At 42.6% G+C, this 23,425-nt stretch overlaps 2 protein-coding genes across 11 annotated transcripts; one reads left to right on the forward strand and one right to left on the reverse strand.

Moving 5' to 3' along the window:
• The first annotated feature begins 4,057 nt into the window (after positions 1 to 4,057).
• Positions 4,058 to 4,546, forward strand: LOC136469894 (uncharacterized mitochondrial protein AtMg00810-like). The gene has a single exon (XM_066467916.1). The coding sequence runs from the start codon at positions 4,058 to 4,060 to the stop codon at positions 4,544 to 4,546; it is 489 nt and encodes a 162-aa protein (XP_066324013.1).
• A 9,787-nt stretch (positions 4,547 to 14,333) lies between these two features.
• On the reverse strand, positions 14,334 to 22,994 carry LOC136473537 (uncharacterized). Of its 10 annotated transcripts, XM_066471176.1 has the most exons (15): positions 22,842 to 22,994; positions 22,672 to 22,745; positions 21,817 to 22,016; positions 21,623 to 21,714; positions 20,970 to 21,163; positions 19,850 to 19,998; positions 19,315 to 19,433; positions 18,985 to 19,139; positions 18,795 to 18,869; positions 17,771 to 17,842; positions 17,180 to 17,317; positions 16,084 to 16,239; positions 15,010 to 15,062; positions 14,742 to 14,929; positions 14,334 to 14,668 (listed from the first exon to the last, which is right to left on the reverse strand). In XM_066471176.1, the coding sequence occupies exons 6-15, from the start codon at positions 19,892 to 19,894 to the stop codon at positions 14,548 to 14,550; spliced, it is 1,122 nt and encodes a 373-aa protein (XP_066327273.1). In that variant the 5' UTR covers positions 19,895 to 19,998; positions 20,970 to 21,163; positions 21,623 to 21,714; positions 21,817 to 22,016; positions 22,672 to 22,745; positions 22,842 to 22,994; the 3' UTR covers positions 14,334 to 14,547. The 10 variants fall into 10 exon arrangements, with proteins under 10 accessions (XP_066327273.1, XP_066327275.1, XP_066327272.1 ...); XM_066471178.1 differs by lacking the exon at positions 21,817 to 22,016 and having other exon boundaries at positions 19,923 to 19,998; XM_066471175.1 differs by lacking the exon at positions 21,817 to 22,016.
• Between the last annotated feature and the right edge of the window lie 431 nt (positions 22,995 to 23,425).

Genomic DNA, 23,425 nt, shown 5'->3' on the forward strand with positions numbered 1-23,425 from the left:
TAATCTGCTGCTCCATCGCCTGTACGCATGGTAGGGGCAGGTGCTGAAAGGGCTTCCCTGCTGCTACACTGTAGCCGCGGCTGAGGCAGGCGTCGAAAGGCTCCCCTGCTGCACTATAGCCAAAGCAGGGGCTAGCGCCAAAGTCATCTCTGCTATCATATCTAGTCACTGTAGCAGCATGGTAGCCTGGCATGTCTATGTACTAGGACTAGATGGGTAAAGTTGTATATATAGCTTTCCACTGCAACTCAGTAAAGTTGAGCGAGTTCAGTTTTACCATCTCCTCTATAGAGCTCCGGTCAACGCTGGTGCTTGTGCTATGTGTGTGCGCTCTATTCTCCCTCCCTTCTTCTACCTCTAGCCGTAGTGTGTGTGGTCAGCAACGACGATGAGCGGTTGGCTCACCCATGCCAGATATCTTAGGACCAACAAGTGGTATTAAAGCTATACAAGCATTATCGCCGGACTAACCCCTGGCGATGATGAACGGTTTAGAGATGGGCGACAACAGCGGCGCTGCTGTGGCTGCCTAGCCATGATAGGAGGTCATCGTGCGCATGGTGTGGGAGGTTAGTGGCACTAGTTGGTCGACGCTGACTCGCACCAACTATGGTGAGTGGGCGGTGACCATGAAGGTCAAGCTTAGAGCCCGACGGCTCTGGAATGCCATTGATAAGGTTGCCGACAATGAAGAAGACAACATGTTAGCTTTGGAGGCTATCCTCGTTGCTGTGCCAGCGAAGTATAGGGAGCTGTTGGGGGCGAAGAACTCTACTAAGGAGGCATGGGAGGCCATTGCAGCAATGTGCATTGGCTCCAACCACATAAAGAAGGCGACGGCCTAGCTACTGAAGCAGGTTTACACCACCCTCAAGTTCAAGTATGGTGAGTCGATGGAGGACTTCTCCCTCCACCTGCAGTCGCTCATCAGCAAGCTGAGGAGCCACGGCATCACCATCGACGAAGAAGAGGCGGTCTCCAAGTACCTCCACTCTGTGCCGGTGAAGTACAACCAAATCACTCTCTCCATAGAGATGATGCTAGACTTGTCCATACTCACCATTGAGGATGTGACAGGCCATCTGCGGGCTGTGGACGAGCGCATGGAGCATGCCACAACAACGACGGATAGTGGCAAGCTGCTGCTAACAGAGGAGGAGTGGGCTACCCGGAAGAAGTCTTGGGAAGACTCCTCCGGCCGTGATGGCGATGGCAAGCGACATGGCAAGGCTTCTTTAGAGAAGAAGAAGAAGAAGAACATCAACCCCAATGCCTACCGGCGCTGAGGGAAGAAGGGCCATTGGGCAAAGGAGTGCCCAAATCGCAAGCAAGAGAAGAAGGCTGAGGCTCATTTAGCACAGGCTAATAAGGCCACTCTCCTGATGGCGACATTCTGTGCACTGCACGACATTGAGGCCAAGGAGAAGGGAGAGGTGATGGCGGCGAAAGGGCATGGCAAGGATCTAAAGGCTGTCAACCTCAATGAACCGCGCACCCAAGTCCACCTTAGACGTGTGGGCGGCAAATAGGAGCAGCAGTGGTACTTGGACTCCAGTGCCAGCAACCACATGATGGGCTCCAAGAAAGCCTTCTCCGAGCTCAACGGTAATGTGACCAGCACGGTGAAGTTCAGTAGAGGCTCAAGGGTGGCGATCTAAGGGCGCGGCACCATCATCTTCAGGTGCCAGAACGGTGAGCACCGCATGCTGACGGATGTGTACTACATCCCGTAGTTGTGTTCAAGCATTCCCAACATCTGGTAGCTGGATGAGCACGGATGCGAGGTACTGATCGAGAGCGAGATCCTAAAGATTTAGGATCAGGAGCGATGTCTTCTCATTAAGGTAAAACACTCACGTAATCGATTGTCCCTGCTCAACTTGAAGGTGGAGCAGTCAGTGTGCCTGGTAGCATGGCACACCGAGGAGCCATGGCTATAGCATGCCTAGTTCAGCCATCTCAGCTTCGACATGCTCAATCGACTAGAGAAGATGGTCCGAGGGCTGCCCCACATTAAGCACGGAGGCAAGCTGTGTGATAGCTGCATGGCCGAGAAGCAGAGGAGGCTATCGTTCCCAAAGGCAGCCAAGTATCACATGGTGGACGCTCTCGAGCTCATCTACGGTGATCTCTATGGGCCAATCACTCCAGCCACAAATAGTGGTCGATGGTACTTTGTCCTACTCATGGATGATTGTAGTCGCTATATGTGGCTACAACTCCTGATGAGCAAGGATGAGGTGATGGAGGCAATCAAGAAGTTCAAGGAGCGTGCGGAGACAGAGAGCGACAAGAAGTTGCGCGTGTTGTGGACTGATCGTGGCGACGAATTCACTTCGGTGGAGTTCATTGAGTACTGCACGGATCAGGGTGTGGTGCGACACCACACCACGCCATACTCGCCATAGCAGAATGGTGTGGTGGAGTGGTGGAACCAGATGGTGGTCGGCATGGCTCGATCCATGATGAAGGCCAAGAGCATACTGGCAAGGTTCTGGGGTGAGGCGGTGACCACGGTGGTGCTTATCGTCAACCGTGCACCCACCAAGGCCCTAAAGGGCAAGATGTTGTTTGAAGCTTGGTATGGGCACAAGCCGAGCGTGTCCTTCCTCTTGACATTCGGCTGCATCGGCCATGTCAGGAAGATGAAGCCTATCCTCACCAAGCAGGAGGATAGGAGCACACCGATGGTGCTCCTAGGCTACGAGGAAGGTACCAAGGCATACCAGCTCTATGACCCATGTGGAGGCAAGGTGGCTGTCTCACACGACGATGTGTTCGATGAGAAGGTGGCCTAGGACTGGGATAGTCTGGGCATGGGGGAAGCTGGTGGCTTCACCAACACCTTTGTCGTCGAGCACTTGGTCATCCATGGTGGTGGAGACACTGGAGAGGAGGTGCTGACCACTCTAGCAACAGAGCCAAGCAGTCTTGGGGTGGTGCTGAGCACTCCAGGAGTGGTGCTGAGCAGTCCTACAGTGGTGCCGACCACTCCAGGACGGGTGCTGAATGCTCCCATAGCAGAGCCGTGAGGTCTTGCAGTGGTGCCAACCACTCCAAGACTGGTGCTGAGCACTCCTGCAGTGGTGCCAACCACTCTAGGAGTGGTGACGAGCGGTCCAAGAGTAGTGCCGAGCACTGCAACCGGGGTGCCGATCACTCCAGGTGTTGTGCCGACCACTCTGGCGGAACAGAGGACTCCATCAATGCCGATCGAGTTCGCCTCACCTCCAAGTGACATCACTAAGTTCGTGGATGCCTTCCACGACAGTGAGGAGGTGCGGTTCAGTAGGCTGGACGACATTGTCAACGGCACAGGGTCCTTAGGCCTAATGGGTCAGCTACCCAATGACCTAGAGCTGCTTCTCATCAGTGTAGAGGAACCACCCACGTTCGCGCTGGCCGAGCGCGATGCAAATTGGTGACGGCAATGCTGGAGGAGATGAAGGCGATTGAGGAGAATGAGACTTGGGAGCTTGTCGATCCACCTCTAGGATGTTGTCTGATCAGCCTAAAGTGGGTGTACAAGGTCAAGCGGGATGAGCGTGACACCATTGTCAAGCACAAGTCTTGCCTCGTCGCCTGAGGTTTTGTCTAGCGCGAGGGCATCAACTTCGAGGAAGTCGTTGCGCCGATAGCGTGCATGGAGTCTATCCGACTGCTGCTGGCTTTGGTAGCAGCAAAGGACTGGCGCGTCCATCACTTGGACATAAAATCAGCCTTACTCAACGGTGAGCTGGAGGAGACGGTCTTTGTCAGACAACCTTCAGATTTCGCCATCAAGGGAGCAGAGCATAGGGTGCTCCGATTGCGCAAGGTGCTCTACGGGCTATTGTAGGCCCCACAAGCATGGAACGGCAAGCTTGATGCTAGGCTGGGCGAGCTTGGGTTCACGTGGTGTGCAATCGAGCATGCACTCTACACGTGGCGACGAGGGAAGGAGGAGCTCGTCGTCGGCGTGTATGTGGATGACTTGATCGTTAGCGGTGCGCGTGCATAGGACATCGATAGCTTCAAGCATGAGATGGCAACTTGTTTTTGAATGAGCGATCTCGACATGCTCTCCTACTACCTTAGCATCGAGGTGACACAGGGGAAGGAGGCGCTCACACTTAGACAGAGCGCGTACACCTCAAAGCTATTGGAGCGGAGCGGCATGGCTAAGTACAAGCCGTGCGTGACTCCGATGGAGGAGTGGCTAAAGCTAACAAAGGCCAGTACCACGACAAAGGTAGATGCAACACTCTACCGGAGCATCGTCGGTGGTCTACGCTACCTAGTCCACACCAGACCTGACATTGCATTCGTCGTGGGCTACGTCATCCGCTTCATGGAGGATCACTGGGCCACAGTGAAGCGACTGCTGTGCTACGTCAAGGGGACGGTGGATCAGGTGATCATCTTACCCAAGACTAGCAAAAGTGGGCTGCAGCTCACTATGTTTAGTGATGCAGACATGGCAGGGGACATTGACGAACGACGGAGCACATTTGGCTTGCTCGTCTTCCTCGGGTTAGCTCCAATCTCATGGCTGTCACTAAAATAGAAGGTGGTGGTGCTGTCCATGTGCGAGGCAAAGTACGTGGCAGTGGCCATAGTAGCATGCCAAGCTGTGTGTCTACACTGGCTGCTAGGTGAGCTAACTGGTGCAGAAGCTCACCCACCAGCACTAATGGTGGACAACCAGCCCGCCATCGCCCTCACGAAGAATTCTGTTCTCCATGACTGGAGCAAGCACATCGACGTCAAGTTTCACTTCCTCAAGTACTGTGTCGATGGAGGGCAGATCATCATTGAGTTCGTCAAAACTGGTTGGTAACTCGCGGACGTCCTCACCAAGACGCTCGGCCATCTTTGGTTCATGGAGCTAAAGAAGATGATTGGCATGGTGGAGGTTCTAGAGTTAGCAGCAGGATTAAGGAAAGAATTATAAAGTATTCTGCTGCTCACTCGCCAGTACATGCGGTAGGAGTAGATGCCGAAAGGGCTCCCATGCTACTGCACTGTAGCCACGGCAGGGGCAGGCGACAAAAGGCTCCCCTGCCCGTAGCCACAGCAGGGGCAGGGGCCAAAGTCAGCCCTGCTGTCATATCTAGTCACTATAGCAGCATGGCAGTCTAGCATGTCTGTGTACTAGAATTAGATGGGTAGAGTTGTATATATAGCTTTCCACTTCAACTCAGTAAAGTTGAGCGAGTTCAGTTTTGCCATCTCCTCTGCAAAGCTCTGGCCAACGCTAGTGCTTGTGCTGTGTGTGTGCTCTCTGTTCTTCCATCCTTCTTCTACCTCCAACCATAGTGTGTGTGGTTGGCAATGACGGTGAGCGATCAACTCACTCGTGTCGGAGATCTCAGGACCAATAGGAATGTCATGACACCGATGGTGCCTGACACTAGAGATGAACATCAGGAAGCCAGCAAAGAAGAAGAGAAAGATGGCACGAGAGATGAAGTCTGTTGACAACCAAAAATGTCTATTTTGTGTAGTTGTCAAAATTGGGAAATGGACTTCTCCATTGTGTTCCCCTCATCAAGACGGTCAAAAAACATATATGGAACGTCTAATTTGAAGTCCGAATAAAGAAGTTATGCCCTTGGAAAGATGTCTCGTTGTCGGGAGTTCTGACCCAAGTCGGGACTTCCGACGGTCGGAACTTCCGACAGTTAGAAGTTCTGATGCGTGTTGAGACTTTCGGGAAGCCTAAAGAAATCTGCTCGGTGTTTGGGGTTATCCCTACATCGGGAGTTCCGACTGTCGGGAGTTCCGACCCAAGTTGGGACTTCCGACATACCTAACAGAAAATCCTGTTCGGATCTGGCCTTTTGGATTTCGATCCAAACTATTCCAAACTCATGGGAAACTTGGAAAAGAAGGCTTCGAGAGGTTTCCTACTGGGATAAGACCACACCCCTCTATATATATATGACAAGATCATGGCCGATTGAGTTCCCATCTATCCAATCGACAAACAAATCAATCTATTACCTCTATCCCAACCCTTTTACCCTGTTCTCCAACCCCCATGATGTTCATCCTTTGATCCGATGACCAAGGATGGCGCCCTAGGCTTGCCGACCGACCTAGGGCAACCTGGCGACGTCCTTGCCCCGAAGGGGTCCCTCCCGGGCGAGAGCTTCGACGGTTTCTTTGCTAGTTTGCCTGAAAACTAGTCGATTCTTCGTCACGTAAGCACGTTGGTTATCCTTTGGTGGTTTGCTTGTAAACCTCTCCATTCTTCACCATGAAAGAGTGACATCCTCGCTACGTTCTTTGGTCTGTAGCGGCCCGGGCGTCCAAGGCCCTATTGGTGTTTGATTCGGATCACTTCTGACGTCAACACACTTTTTGGCAACTCCGCTGGGGACGATTGGTTTGGCTATCTCTTATAGTCGATCTCTCTAACCTAGCCTTACTCCTTGTCAATATATCTTCTTGAGCTCGCCATTACCGTTGCATCTGGCCCAAAAGGCCAATTGCATCTGGTTTTGACCTCTTGTGATCTTGTTTGCGATTTTGCAACAAGTTGCGCTGCTTATCGGAAAATTCAGCAAGGCGGTCAAGTTATAAATCATGAAGTACCAAGGTGTTGCATCACAATATTACTACAATCACGTTGAGGTACAACTTGCAAATGCATCTTATGATCCTAATAGTTATTTTGCAAGTTCTATGCGCTCTCATGTTGGTGTTGCTAGCTGTTATGATACTAGATATGTTACATCGGCTAATACTTTTGTTAATGCTCCTCATCATACACATCATAATTATGAATATTATGGTCAAGAGCCGATGCATGTTGTAAATTCTTCGAGTTTTGATGCTACTAGCAACATACAACACGTAAATTGTTATTCATCGGCTATAAGTTCACAATATGTGGTTCCACCACAAGACATGCCGATGAATGAGAGAATTGGCTATAACAATGATAATTATTTAGCCAATTGCTCTAAAAATTCAGCACCATATACCAATGCTCCTATTCATAATTTGGCTCCATATGTTACTCCCAACTCAAGCCAAATTAATAAAAATTTAGCAAGGTGTTTAAGTGCTAATACTTATGATTTGGCTTCACGTGTTACTAATAACCATAGCCGAATCAACGAAAATTCAGCACTTTATGCAAAGATCAATGCTCACAATTCAGCTTTATATTTCGCTCATGACCATAGCCGAATTAGTGAAATTTCAGCAAGGCATTCGAGTGCTAAAACTCGTGATTTGGCTCCACATATTGCTAATAATTATAGCCGAATCAATGAAAATTCAGCAATGTGTGCACTTGCAAACAATCATGATTCGGCTTCATTTGTTGCTCTCAAATCAAGCCGAATCGATGAAGATTTAGCCCATGCTAGGAATCCATATGGTTCCTCTAAATGGAAGGTGCCCACTTATCATAGACCGTACCCATTATGCTATGATTACTTGAAAACTCCTAATGGTTGGTGGGTACCTGATTTTTATAAATTTAGTGGTGAAGATGATAAAACCACTATGGAACATATTAGTATATATCTCTCACAGCTGAGTTTTGCCGGTAAAGAAGACTATATGAGAGTGCAAAATTTTCCTTTATCTCTCACCGGTATTGCCTTTGCATGGTTTACATCTTTGCCACGATGTACTATTGGTTCATGGTCTCAATTAGAGGAGCGATTCTATGAATATTTTGGAAAGACTAATGAGAAAAGGCCGATCACAGTTGAGTCATCGATTAAAAGAGGATTGCTAGTGGACATGAAAGAAATAATTGATTCGGATGTAAGCAAAGGTTCGGCTATAAAAGCCGAACAATACAATGTCCTTTTTGAATCAATCACATCTCAAAAAACAAGTCTTGCTACAGAAAAGCATGGAAAACGCCAGAAACCAGCTAGATTTGATTTTTTATGAGCCAAAGGGGTTGTACACTTATTTAGTCATTACCGCATCATTGAAGGAGATCAAGCCCCTACAAGCAACAAAGAAGGGCTGCCTGCGTGCTCAGAATCGGCTAAGCCGACTTCAAAGTCAGCTGAGCTAATTGCTGCCTGCCCTGAGTCGGCTAGGCCGACTACCTCTACTGTCTTCCCTGAGTCGGCTAGGCCGACTTCCCAGTCAGCCAAGCCGACTGCCCCTGCTAGTGCCCAAGTCGGCCTAGCCGACTTCCAGTTGGCTAAGCTGACTTTCTCGGTCTCGGCAGCTGCTGATGCATCTTCGAATGATTCAGCATCTATTGTTGATCATTCTCTGGAGATAAAGAGCAACATCATGCAAATCAAGGATGTGCACTTTTCCAACATGATCAACAAGGTAGAAAACACCAATATTTTGCTCAAATTCCAATCTGGTCATACTATTTCAATTTCTGCATCTATTAGAGATATCCTTGCTAATTATTGTAATAGACCGATTGAGAATAGCAATTTATTTGTTGATGATAAAATAAATTCAGATTCTATCGACCAAGACATTGTTCCATATGGCAAGGCCGATAGTGGTAATTTGTCAAAGCTAAAGCTTCCTGTAAGCAATTGCAAAGGTGTGGCTGAATGGATTGATAATAAATCCGACCCATTTGTTTGCCTAGCTTTAAAGCCGACTCCACAAAAGAATCAGCTAAAGAAATCAAAATACACCTTTGACTTTACTTTTTGTGATCATGTCTTCGATGTCTTGCTCAAGAATAATTTTATTAGAATCATTGATCACAATGCTTTGCCATCTGTTAAAAATTTAGAAGAGCTTACATATTGCAAATGGCACAATTCTTCTAATCATAATACCTCTAGTTGCAATATGTTTTGTCGAGTGATCCAATCGGCCATTGATAAAGGGCGATTGAGATTTTCTGAAGCTTAACACATAGACCAATTGGATTCAATTGGTCTTGATGGCAAACAGGTTTTGAATCGGCTTGTTTTAGCCGATTCACTCAAAGCTCAAAGCTTGAACGCCCAAGAGAGAGATGTGGAGCCCTCAAGTGAAGGCAAGGTTGTTGTTGATGAATTGCAAATAGAAGATATTATAGAGGACAATAAAGTTATCACAGTTCCAGAAGACACTGGGGGGAAGCTAAAATCTCTCCAACCAAAGCAAAAGCCGATTGATCTCGTTGAGCAAGGGGAATCGACTAAGGATCCTCCTTTGGAGCATGTCTGTTAAGATAGGGAGAAAGAGGATGCTCGTAAAGCTAATGGAGGTAAAGGCCGTGACAAACAAAGAAGTAAAAGGCCAAAACTCAGCTTCGAGGAACTTCTAGCTAAATATGAGAAGATAGGAGAAGCAAATGTCACCAAGCGTCCAAAGAAAGTTCATTCATCAAAATTACCTCCAAAGCGTAAGTCTCAAGAGTGGAATCGGCAAGGAGATAAACCTCACGCAACAGTAACATATTCTCCTTTTATGCAGCCAATTCCCATGTCGTATGGACCACAAGCCACATATTTTTATCCTTATTCATCTTGGGGCTGGTTTGATGAAGAGGCACATGTTCCACCATATTTGAGGCCTGAATATGTAGAGTATGCAGCTCCTAGACATTTAGAGAGATCATCATCTTGTAAAGACCGTTTTGATCAAAATCAGTCTGGAGCTCAACCAAAGAAGAAAGCGGTAAAGCAAGTTTACCGCGTGAAGTATGATGGCCGAAAGAAGAAGAGTTCATATCTGAATTCAACTATTGAAAAGCAGATTAAATTGCTGAAAAATTCGGCTATTGATGGCAAAGAAGTGGGGAAATCATCTAATGATATTGTAGGTGCCAAATCTGAACAAAAGAAGGTGGGAGTGCCTAAAATCAAGAAAGATTTGCCACTGTCCAAAAACAGAAATAAAACCAATATGCTCAATCGGTTTACCAAAGTGGCAAGAGAAGTTACAGAAGCTTAGTGCAGAGAAGCAGAAAGGAAAAGGCTTGGCATGGGTTCCTAAGGGAAGTATTCAAGCTCAAAAGGATGATGTTCAAGCAAGTGGTGCAAAAAAGCAAAGGAGAGAAAGAGATTCAAGAAACAATTGCCAAGTTGGAGGTTTGCACCAAATCATCAAAATTATTGGTCATGGCATCATCCATATTCTTTGCCTATGCCTATATGGAATTCATCCCCTGGTATGCATGGTTATCCCTTAGCTTCTTATTTTGATCCTTGGTGTGGATCTTTATGTTATGGAGGGTTGCCAAATTATTTTACTTACCAATGATTAAGAGCTAAAATATTTTGTTTCGGCTATGCATATTTATGTGGATGAATTCATATGGCCAATATTTTGATATCGCCCTTAGTATAAAATATAGTCGATGAATGCTTGCAACCATCATGCTATTAGAAAGCCCCCATGGAATTTACTTTGATGGCCTTAAGGCCCGGGGGGGCATGATATGATTAGTCGGTTTGCAAATAAGGCCAAGGTGTGACAATGTGACAATGTGATTAGTCGGCTTGCAAATAAGGCCAAGGTGTTGGCATAATCATTATTTCTCACAATGGTGCTATCGGAGACATCAAGCCGATTAAAATTATATCTACACCAACATTTGAGCCGAACGTGAAGTTTTCTTATTCGGCTTGGCCATATTGCAATCCATGGGGTACAACATGTTGAAGCCTATGGTGATTCCTTGCTAGTGGTACAACAAGTTGCTAGTGAATTTCAATGTTTAGAAGGATCACTAAGAGCTTGTTTTGATGCTTGCCTTGATGTTATTGATTATTTTGCTGAATTTCGAATTCGGCATATTCCAAGGCATGAAAATCAAAAGGCCAACATGTTAGCTCAACAAGCATCTGGCTATGATGTCAGTGGACATAATTTCCATATTCAAGAACAGCCGATGCATAAAGATTTCATTTTTTCCTGTGTAGGTACAGACCAGTCGGCTAAGCCGACTGACCAAATCAGCTCAGCCGACTACTCTTCTGTTGTGGCCAAGTCAGCTAAGCCGACTGCCCTAGTCGGCCAAGCCGACACCTCCAAATCGGCTAAGCCTACTGGCCCTATTGGCTCAGCCGACTCCCCTATGACTAGCCCGGTCAATTTGCACGAGAATCTATCAAATCGGCCCGATATAACTTCTAGTGATGTTGGGGCTGATTTAGAAGATTGGAGGACTCCCTTGTTGAGATATCTACGTGGTCCAAGTGCCAAAATTGATAAAAGTGTTTGGCGGAGCGCTTTCAAATATATATTGCATAATGATGAGCTCTATCGAAGAACCGCCGAAGATTTGCTGCTTAAGTGCTTGGGATCAGATCAGGCAAGAGTGGCTATGGGAGAAGTCCATGAAGGCATCTGTGGTACGCATCAATCGGCCCCGAAGATGAAGTGGTTATTGCGTAGAGCCGGTTTCTATTGGCCTACTATGATGGCCGATTGTTTTCGCTACTACAAAGGTTGTGAAGAGTGCCAGAAGTTTGGAAATATTCAGCTTGTGCCTACTGCTATGCTTCATCCTATCATCAAACCATGGCCTTTTCGTGGTTGAGGGTTAGACTTCATTGGCCAAATATATTCCCCATCTTCGAAGGGACACCGATTTGTGTTAGTTGCTACGGATTACTTTACTAAGTGGACCGATGGAGTTCCTTTGAAGAATATGACACACAAGGAAGTAATTGAGTTCATCACTGAGCATATTATTCATAGATTCAGCATCCCTCAAACATTAAATACAGATCAAGGGACATCGTTTGTGTCTAAAGAGGTGAGGGAATTTGCCGAATTATATAAGATCAAGTTGCTCAATTAATCTCCATACTATGCTTAAGCCAATGGCCAAGCTGAGTCTAGTAATAAGACTTTGATCAAGCTCATCAAAAAGAAAATTGAGGAGAATCCAAGGAGATGGCATGAAGTTTTGTCTGAGGCTCTATGGGCTCATCGCATTTCAAGGCATGGTGCTACAAAGGTTACTCCTTTTAAGTTAGTATATGGCCAAGAGGTCGTGTTGCCTGTCGAAGTGAATTTGGATGCATATAGGCTTGCTAAACAAAATAATTTATCAGCTGTTGTGTATCATGATTTGATGATGGATAATATCGATGAGGTGACTGATGTGAGATTAAAAGCTCTCAAGGAAATAGAGAAAGATAAAGCTCGAGTTGTCAAAGCATACAACAAGAAAGTCAGGAGCAAATCCTTCCAAGTGGGAGAATTGGTGTGAAAAACTATACTACTAATTGGATCGAAGAGCAATCAGTTTGGCAAGTGGTCACCGAATTGGAAAGGTCCTTACAAAGTGGTCAAAGTTATATTTAGAAATTCATATGTGCTAGAGACATTGCAAGATAAACGTCTCATGAGAGCATTCAACGGAAGGTACTTGAAAAGGTACTTTTCAAGTGTTTGGCAAGAAGCCTAAGTGCTCACCAAACAATGGCCGATACATGTATCGCCCTTAGAAAAAATGGCCGATGTATACATCGCCCTTAGCCACTAAGCAGCCAATGAGATGGGTATCGTCGCTGTTTGGTTTTAATTTATTTGATTAAGTGTTTTTAGGTTTATGCATCATTCACCTGAAAATAGGGGGGCATATGTTGACAACCAAAAATGTCCATTTTGTGAAGTTGTCAAAATGGGAAATGGACTTCACCATTGCGTTCCTCTTGTCGAGACGGTCAAAAAACATATATGGAATGTCTAATTCGAAGTCCGGATAAAGAAGTTATGCCCTCGGAAAGATGCCTAGTTGTCGGGAGTTCCGACCCAAGTCGGGACTTCAGATGGTCGGAAGTTCTGACGCGTGTCGGGACTTCTAGGAAGCCTAAAGAAATATGCTTGGGTGTTTGGGGTTATCCCTACGTCGGGAGTTCCGACCCAAGTCGGGACTTCCGACATACCTAACAGAAAATCCTGTTCGGATCTGGCCTTTTGGATTCTAATCCGAACTGTTCTAAACTCGTGGGAAACTTAGAAAATAAGGCTTGGAGAGGTTTTCTACTAGGATAATACCACCCCTCTATATATATATATATGAGAGGATCATAGCCGATTGAGTTTCCATCTATCCAATCGATAAACAAATCAATCTATTACCTCTACCATAACCCTTTTACCCTCTTCTCCAACCCCATGTTATTCATCATTTGATCCGACGACCAAGGATGGCGCCCTAGGCTTGCCGGTCGACCTAGGGCAACCCGACGACGTCCTTGCCCTAATGGGTCCCTCCCGGACGAGAGCTTCGACGGTTTCTTTGCTAGTTTGCCTGAAAACTAATTGGTTCTTCGTCACGTAAGCACGTTAGTTATCCTTTAGTGGTTTGCTTGTAAACCTCTTCGTTCTTCACCACGAAAGAGTGACATCCTCGCTGCGTTCTTTGGTCCGTAGCGGCCCGGACGTCTAAGGCCCTATTGATATTTGATTCGGATCACTTCCGACGCCAGCAAAGTCCTCAATCAACGGCCCAAGGCATCGGCCCAACCTGCGCTGCCACGGCCCAGAATGGATGGCCTAGAAGGGAAGAGCCGTGTAGAATCTCTCGGCTAGGAGACGTTAACTACAGAGAGAGAGAGTTAAGGAGAGAACAGAACGCGGAAGAAAGGAGTGGCCGGCTGTGCCGGAGGCGACGGCGGCGAGCAAGCGCTTTGCAATTTCCACTCGTACTCGTAGTAAATCGTATGGAGATGAGGTGATATCGTAGCAGCTGGGTAACCGGATCTTTCAAAGAAAAAAATGACTAATTGTCGGACCCTTCTACCGAAGAAGTTTAGGTGCGACCATGCGATAATGCAATGGAGCTATGGAAATCAAGGACTCCTTGGCAGGTTTTTATATCTATATCTAATATAATATTAAAAAACAATTTATTCCTTCAAATTTTAGTCCATCGCACTCTCTTCGTCTGCGTGCCCCTTCACTCTAGAGCATAAATGTTCTAATTGATTTTACTAAGATTATGTATTGAATTAGATATTTGAGTCCGATTGATTTATTGACCTATCCATGACCTGAACTTACATCCATGCTCATACAAATTAAGATAGCGCTCATCCAACCACGATACGAAGTCTGATTCATAACATATTAGAATAGGTGTGTAACATAAATTTCATTGCAACACATGACCATGTTTGGTAGTCATCTATAAAGCAAAGATTCTAGTCGCATAACAGGTAAAGTATTCAGATCACATAAAAGTATTATTAGTAGCTCACTAGCTCATGACAATGATTATCATCAATGTTCTTCTGTTATATAACATAATCACCATAGTAACAATGAATAGAGGCAAAGCATGACATTTATACTTCTGCAAAGGCGACACCACCATTTTTGCGCCAAAGAAAAAAGCACACATCAAGCACCAATATCCACAAATCATTACTACAAGCGAACGGGTCTAGTACTATACTGTAAAACTCGTGTTGACCTTTTACAAATGCTGCCACTGCATGTGGTGTCATAAAAAATATGTATATGCCTACGGATCAGGTTTACATAAGTAAGTTTCTAAAAAAGAAGAGGCATTTACAAAACATTTCAATCTAGTTGATCCAAACCCCAAATCTTCTATTGAGCTGTCACATATCATATCTTGGCTTTGGTGTTGTTGACGAAGGTTTATTTGTTATTATGCCCAAACATGCGATGTAGAAAGGGAAATCCCACATATTGCCATCGATCAGTCAACGTGCCTGTGTACTTGATGAATTTGTCGATCAAAACCTTTTCGCGAGGATATCTGCCAATCAAACAAACATAGCTTGGAGATTGTTTCAGTAGAAACCAAGGAAATGGAAGGTGTTGGCACATACATTACAGCACAAGACAAGCAAAAACATGAAGCACCAATGCCTAAGTGTAGCGGCAATGTCTGCCAGTACGGATGCTTATTCTCCTTATTCAGAACCATCATGTCAGAGATTATAGTTGCAGCTCCAGACAAGACCAAAACCCACCAACCAGATGGCAAAACTTGATGGATGGAGATTGCATAAGAGTTCTGTAAACATTATCACTAATCATGTCAATGTCAGCAACTAACTTTTGTAATGTTGAGCCAAATAGTAGGATAAAACTAACCTGGAAAAACCTCCTTGTCAAAGCCATGAAATAAGAAATTCTTAGTAGCATGTCTTCACATAATGTCAAGAATCTAGTACATCATAAAACTATCTATCACAAGTTATAGCAACAGAGTTCCAAAATAATCCTAGATTCAGAAATCATGTGGGTTTGTCATCTTTTCCTGCTGCTTTGCTGCAGCCTTTATCTATATAGGTTTTTTGCACTAACTAAAAGATCAATTTGGTGTAATTCCCAATAAATATTGGAGTTTGCATACTTTTTCCTTAGGGCCTGTTTGGATGACGTAATTTTAGAAAACTGAGACATCATGAAAATGTGGTTTTATAATTCAGAGACATACAAAACTGTGGTTCAGAAAAAAGATATCAAGAGTGGAGTTTCTAAAACTACAAAAAACATTACGGATTTGACAAAACGATGTTTTTTTTTTTTTTTGAAAATGCAGGAGAGCCGTGTTTCATTGTATTAGAGAGACAAATGGTCCCTATACAACTCCTTCCTCTCATACAGGGACCGGATATGAGAGTCAGAGATCCAAAAAAAAGGTTCTAGCCTAAAAATACGGTTTTAGGAACTACAATGTGTTGTATCCAAGCACCCTTCAGCTTTTGAAAACCACTGTATTTATCCGATACTCTAAAAATACTTTGTATCCAAACAGGGCCTTGTTGAATTAATTTAGCCGCATTTTTATCGCAAACAAGATGTTAAAGAGCGTACCCAGTGCAGAGAGCTCCCGCTCTGTGCGGGGTCTGGGGAAGGGTGTCCAGTGGCAAGCCTTACCCTCACCTAGTGTAATGCGAGGAGACCGCGACTCGAACCCGGGACCTTCCGGTCACAGGCGGTAAGACTCTACCGCTTGCACCAGGCCCGCCCTTCGCAAACAAGATGTTAAAGAAATTTAGTATTCATGTTAACAAATCTAGCTTGCAGAATAAAAAAATCAGCACAATGAATCCATGAAGCACAATAAACACAAACAAAAGCAAAAAGACAGCTCCTAAAAATGCCAAAATGCAATGCAATCATGCCATTTTGGATGCAGGACCTTGAATGACAAAAGGATACTTATTGCATCGGAAACAATCAGCCCAACAGCTCCAGCATATCCAATCAGGAGAATTTTGAACAATACGTAGACAACAGACCAGAATAGTGAGAAATTATTCAACATCTTCAGCTGAGAGTTACTCGCAACACTCTGTAAAAATGCTTCAAGTGTACCTGTCATAATGGATTGGTCAAACATAATGCTGGTATAGAGAAAATACATTGAAATTCAAAACAGTAATTTAGGAAAATGAATGCCACATGTGTGAAAGGTGGCACGAGAAAATGTTTGCGAAAAAGATATTGCACTTAATAATTTCCATCTGGTCAACATGCACAAACATTAGAGGGAGTCCTAATAGATATGTTGGAATACAGTTAACTATTAAATGGACATGCAAGTGCAAAACAATGAAGCCCCGGTATGAAATCATTCAGAGAAATAAGGCCATGTTTGGTTCTTTAGGCGCTCCTAAAATTCCTGTCACATCGAATGTTTGGACACATGCATGGAGTATTAAATATAGACTAATTACGAAACTAATTGCACAACTTGCGACTAATTTACGAGACGAATCTTTTAAGCCTAATTAGTCCATGATTTGACAACGTGGTGCTACAGTAAACATGTGCTAATGACAGATTAATTAGGCTTAAAAAAATCGTCTCGCAAATTAGCCTCTATCTATGTAATTGGTTTTGTAATTAATCTATATTTAATGCTCCTCATTAGTATCTAAACATTCGATGTGACATGAATTTTAGGAGCGACTAAAGAACCAAACACCCCCTAAGTTCCAACAAACTGAAAATGTACTGCATGGAGTGACCTGCCAACCATTAAACTCAAATTGCATCAAATACAAAATAGAATTGATGCAAATAGTAAAGAAATGCGTATGGGCACATTATGTGACATTAAATATCAACTTAGGCCAACGAATACTTGAAAGTTAGCATCCTCAACTCGCCAACCATAAAATGTGATTCAAACATCACTATCAATGATTACAATAAACAACAAGTTCATGCATCACATATGAAAACTAACTGAAAACGTATGAATTACAAGTCAATATGAAGAACGAAAGTTGCTTGTTTGTAAAGAACTGACCGTTGAAAGCTAAGCTAATTACATAAAACCAATATAAAATAAGCAAGAGTTGTGTCCCATCATCACAATGTTTTTCTCTATAGGCCATCCTTAGCAGAAAATATGAATATCCAGGGCCAAAAGCTATTATTAAGAGCCCTGCAAGTTCAAAGGAACCATAAAATGAAAGGCAAGTATATGCATACCTGGTTAAGCACTACTAAAAAATGATGCACCAAGTAATGCAGCCCAGAAGCATTTTTAAATAATGTATCTTAAAAAGAGTGCTTTAACAGGTTTTTAATATAACAAATAAAACCATGTTCTACTCTATCTACCTAGTCCCTAATAAGAAAATTTCAATAAAATTTATATAGCACCTGATTTATCGACTTGCCTCCATAGAAAAACTGGACAGAATTTCAGAATTCACGGTAAGATTTCAAGATTCCATGGTAGAATAGAAGATAGCTTCTAACCATTTTGGCAAAATAGGTAAAATCAAACGAATGCAAATGGAAAATGATGTGGCTTAATATTTCAGTATCCTAAATTCATGATCAAGGTCAACTTTCACATTCCAGTATAGCCTCGAAGATAGAGCAGAAGTACCTGCTAGGCAATTAATCTTCAAACATAGAACCAACAAAGTTCTCATCCTCAAAATCATCTGTGGTGATCGTCCTGCAGATTGCATCAAGTTAATTTCCATTATTGTATTATGCCAAAAGCATTAAAACAAACTGGTACACAAACCTAAACAGATAAGTTGCTATATATTAAGCAATTCAATAAAATCCTTAACAAAATGTAAAATGGTATCCAGATCTTTGAAGTATTGAAGCACATAATTAAACAGACCATCACAACCATCTGCTACGGTAACTCTACATGCCAAAGGTGGGGCTCTGCAGCTACAGCTAGTACCAGTACACAGGAGGCATCCTGTTCTGAACCTAGTCACAATGGGGTTCAACATCTGTCAGAGTGGTCAAACAGTGTTGACGAAGAATGGTGCTAGATGAAGGAGGGAACCAATCAGGAAAGAAATAGAACTAGAAAAGATGAAAGATGGCCAAAAAACAAGTTTCCCTTGGTTAATCTCTGTTTGGTTAAAACTTAAAAGAAGAAAATACAAGCAGTTCATAGTTTGGGCATTTAGATCTAGAGGTTTAAAATATGGGCATATTAAAATTTGGTAGCAATAATGGAGAGGAGATTGATCATCGTTGATAGAATATTAACATGTTAACATAACATAAAAAGAAATAACAAAACTTGCTTCTCTATTAAAGGACACATTTATTTATACATTTAAGCCGATATTTTAGAGGGAAACTGGTTTTAGCAGCTTCTTATATATACAATAAAGCCAATATTTTAGAGAAGCAGAGAAGTCTATGAAGCATCTGGTGACCTAGTAACAAGATTAAAGATGTACTGTCAAATGACTAACACTAAATAAATGCATGAAAGTTTTTTGTAAACCTACTTTTTGGTAGAACCAAATAAGATTTCACATAAATTATATGATTTGATACAACAACCTGATCCTGACACTTTGGAGGCATATATATAATTATTAATAATTTCGCAAAGATTTAGAACTAACTCAACCGAAGAAAGAGAAAAAAACCTGATGCCATTTCTGCAAACTTCAGACGGTTACTTTCTTCGAAAGGACGGAATATCAATCTTACAACAAGACTTCCTTAAAAAAGTAATAAACCAACATTTAAGATGTGATATTGAAAAACTGAGCACAAACAGATCTCCACTAGAACATATTGTGTGCAGTTAATTCAAAAATAATTTTAAAAGCAAACCTAATCTGTCAACAACACCATAATCATCAAGATAACTACTGCTGAATGGGACAAGTTCCTGGCCTTTCTGAACAACTAGCTCTTTCAGTGATTGCCCAGTGAACATTAAGCATGTTTCCCACAGTTTTCTATCATAATCCATCCAGTCCTGCAATCTAAGAATAATAAGACTTCAATAACATCATTCCTTAGATTGCAAACAAGAATGGGGGAGAATACAAAAAGAACATTGCTGGAAATGTAATAATTCAATAGTATCGCATTAATATATAATAGACAGTATTTCAAGAGCAAAGGGAGTATTTATTGGTAACCTGGCAAAGTGCTTACCTACATGGCAAAATGCAGTGCAATTTGGATACATGGCATGACAAAAAATAAAACCAATATGTAAACAGCAAGCATGCACCATATATAGCTTGAAATAATGGAAATACAACCACCATGTCCTGAAGCAATTACGTGGAGTGATCAGATGAAAATAATGTGAGATGATAACTGAAAAATAATGACATGTCTTCACAATGTTCAAATGTAGGCTTAAAGCTATCGGAGAAGATAGCTGTGGTCCTTCCACTTTATCCTCTCTTTCTTTTCCTAGGTGATCGGTCATTTAAAAAATGTGAACCTAACAGGAATATTAATGCAAGTCCTTACATTATACATTCAAGTATGATACTAATTTAGACTTAACTACAAATGCAGTATCCACCCACTAGAAACACTTATATCGACAATCAATACAAATAAAGCGGACTTTGAACATAAGGACTCCCTAAAGTATTTCAAGAGTAAATGTAAAATAGAATATATGCAACCTTCAGCAATATATGATTCAAATTCCAATAAATAACACCCATGTTACCATGTTTAAAATCTTGATGAGGATATAGACTGTAATGCAACGCATAAGTGTCGCGACAACTTTACTAATCAACCTTAGCTTGAGAAGAAACAAGTTCTGAGAAAGAATGTAAAGTGGTTCCGCAAGCAACTCGAAGATACAAGCGATACCTGTCATTTTAGGATACCAATTTTTCAGTGTACTAGCAAAAAAAAGCAGCAAAGGGCATCTAAGAATTACAGATTGGAAACAACAGACAAGGTATAGGTAAACAGATTAGAGATAGACGATCATGGGGAGGAGGTGCTGGGGTGCTGTTAACCATTGTAGTGTGGTTAACCCCACCAGTTCATGAAAGCTAACACTAATATGTGCCAAAGGAAATGAGATGCTGACAAAGCATAAATAAAAAATCAGCTCTTCCTCTTAAAGCATCATTGTGCCTTTGCAGTATGTAATCTCTAAGCATATATCAAAATCCTAATAAATGTACTATGAAAGCATTCTTTAGACAAATATAGATATATCTCACTATCATATTGTCAATCTAAACAAGAGTGAAGATATTGAGGTCAAAGCTAAAACAGGTTGATTGCACAAAACTAATTCCTAACAAGAGATGACAATCAATTGCAAAAAGTCATGGTTTGAAGAATTGGATGGCTATGAATCTTGCAATCCAATTGAGCAATATTAAACCTCAAACTTTTGTAAGTTCCAAGGACTTGAAATACATGGTGCACTGTTATGGCTGGCTGGAGGGCCAGCCCATCTAACCTTCACGTCTGTAAGATAAGCTAGCTTGGATAATTATCAGGTTGTTAGGTGCCAGTTCTATATAAACAGAGGCACAGCAGTCATTTGGAATCAATCAAGAAAGTGGTCGGTGTGTACCCCTAATAACCTTAGGGTTCATAACATGCAAAGTCGGCATCTTCAAAGAAGTAGAAATACTACATGCAAATACTTCAATAAAGTGATAATGAAGAAGGGACACATCTGTAGGATGAATGAGTATAGATTCATAAATCTAGCATGACACATACAGAGGAACATAACATTGGTACAAAGATGTATAAGAACTCAGTAACACATTTTCATTTCAGAGCGAAGTAGGATGAATGTAGTATTAGTGAAGTACCACTGATCAATATCGCTTGCACGTATGAATATTCAAAACTGAAGATGGCTTCTCTAGATGAATCAGAAAGTTAAATTTTCTGCTTCCACAATTCATGAATGAAGCCAACAGTAGTAGCAACAATCCCAATAGGAAAAGCCATTCTTGCAACCTTCAACAATCTTGTTGTATTTTTGTCCATCATTGGTTCATCACTGCCAACAAGCAGGGAGGTATGACACTGGAACTGTTGAAGCTTACTTCCATAAAGAAAGAACTATGTTTCTACTGGTTTCACAAAGAAACCAAACAAACTGACTTGCTGAATCGATTTCAATATATCATCATATATAAACAAATATGATGTTACCAGGGCAAACTCAGCTGTGCTCAAAACATTGCTTCTATCTAACACGGAAACAATACAAAAACCTTCAAATTGATTTTTCTGAAACTAATTAAAAAATAAATATGCTGTAGCTTGTAAGTTTTCCATTATTCATGCAGCATGGGCTTAAAAAGATTATGTCTTAGAATAATTTTGAAAGATACATATATAAGAAACGACAGAAAAAATCTACCATAACTACATGTACATTTTGATTGACAGAAAAGGTTTCCCTGCTAACATGTTAACAATTATCAAATTAATTGTGGGGCTAAAAACAACATACAAGTCAACACCACCATGTAAGCACCCACGACGAAAGCCCTCACGATAATACAAGACTCAGTCAACAAAGGAGGTGACTTGCAGCATAGACCCCTGCAGAAAAAACGAAAACACTATAAGCAGCATTCACTATAAGCCCTCACAATAATAAGAGAATCTTGATCCTTATGCAGGGAGAAAACCCTTAGTGCATACCCTAGTTTGTCATAATTACTTTTAAACATGTAATTGTTAAAGATACCAACAAATAGTTCAACCACAGGCGAATCGATGAGTGGAAAGAGGCAGTATCCATTGGCTAGTCCTATTAAGCATGTAGACAAAAGATAGTGATTTTATTTTCTTCATTTTCTACTCTTTCGCCGAAGTATTTGGAGTATGGATAGATGAAGATCCTGCAATTTGACAGCAAGGACAATCAGCTATACTTAAATAGTAATATTCCTCATAAATGCGTTTATTTAGATATTGTTTTGTTTTTCACAGAGCCCCCTGTTTTAGGAGGCCTCATGTGTAGGTTAAATTTAGTTACACAATATCCACATCACTGCTGTTAGCCTGCTACAGCTTGGTTTAAATTCCTAAAATTATATGCTAGTTTGTCAAAGCTGCATTGTGAAACAAGACACGCGGATGAAGCAGACAACAATGGCACACCAATATGTAGATGATTTTTACTTTTTTCAAATTGTTTTATTCTACATAAGAAGAATGTCGTGCAAAAAAAAACAGTATGAATCAAGAAGATGATCACCGAAGACCAGTGCACTATTACCTTTTTACGCCCAATAATTGGTGACATTTCTATGGTAAGTCGGTAACCAATAGAACCATTTTAAACTTTGCCCTTATACACCGCATTTTCTACCCTTACATGGAAAATTTTAAACGACTCCACAGCCGTCCTCAATACACAACACGGTCACGGTTAGGAAGGGTGGATGGCCAGCATCGGTATACACAGTGATGTTTCAGTCTTTCAGATGACCGAATGCAGCAGTAAATTACACGATCGATCAGAGCAAACAAAAAAAGAGGTATGTGCATTACCGAGAAGCCTTCCACGGCCCCCATGCACCAGGTGTTGAACACGAACGACACGATCTTCGTAAGCACCTGCAGCGCTGGGTGAATAGAGATACGCTAAATTAGCACGGAATTGCGGCGATTTATTGGGAGCATGGAGCGAGAGAGAGAGAGGGCGAGGGTTTTCGACTCACCCACTAGGTATCCGAAGAGACTCGCGCTCGAGCGGCGCGACCCGTTAGCGGCCCCATGCGTACGCGTCGACCGTGGTCGCGCGCCGCCGTCCGCCATGGGAGCCTGGGCGGCCGATGGAGCGTATCCGCCGCTAGCAGAACGCGGAGACTTACTCCGACAAGTGACCATAGGTACAGCTAGCTCGAGATTTAAAATCGGTGTCGGACACTTTTGAGACGTTTGACAGGCACCATCTAAATATGAACATTATTTTTTAATAAAAACATATTTATATAGAAAAAATTCTTTTCCGATTTATGTTGTTGAAGAAGATGTTAAATAGATATCGAACCATTTAACCATTACGTTAAAAAAAATAGTTCTTGTCGGGTGTTGTTGTTGTTGGAGACAGTGAGCGAGGACCGACACCGACAAGGATGTGGGTTGCCAACTTGTCGGGTTCGATGCGGACTATCAGCCTGTTCGGTTGGCTGGTTCATATCGTTGTTGATTTGTGAAGAAGTACTGCTGGCGGGTTTGTGTGAGAGAAAAATATTATTTCGGCTGAAAATTTACGATCATTTACAATAAGCCACAGCCAAAC

This window comes from Miscanthus floridulus, chromosome 8 (genome assembly GCF_019320115.1).
Source record: "Miscanthus floridulus cultivar M001 chromosome 8, ASM1932011v1, whole genome shotgun sequence".
In the NCBI taxonomy this organism is placed as follows: domain Eukaryota; kingdom Viridiplantae; phylum Streptophyta; class Magnoliopsida; order Poales; family Poaceae; genus Miscanthus; species Miscanthus floridulus.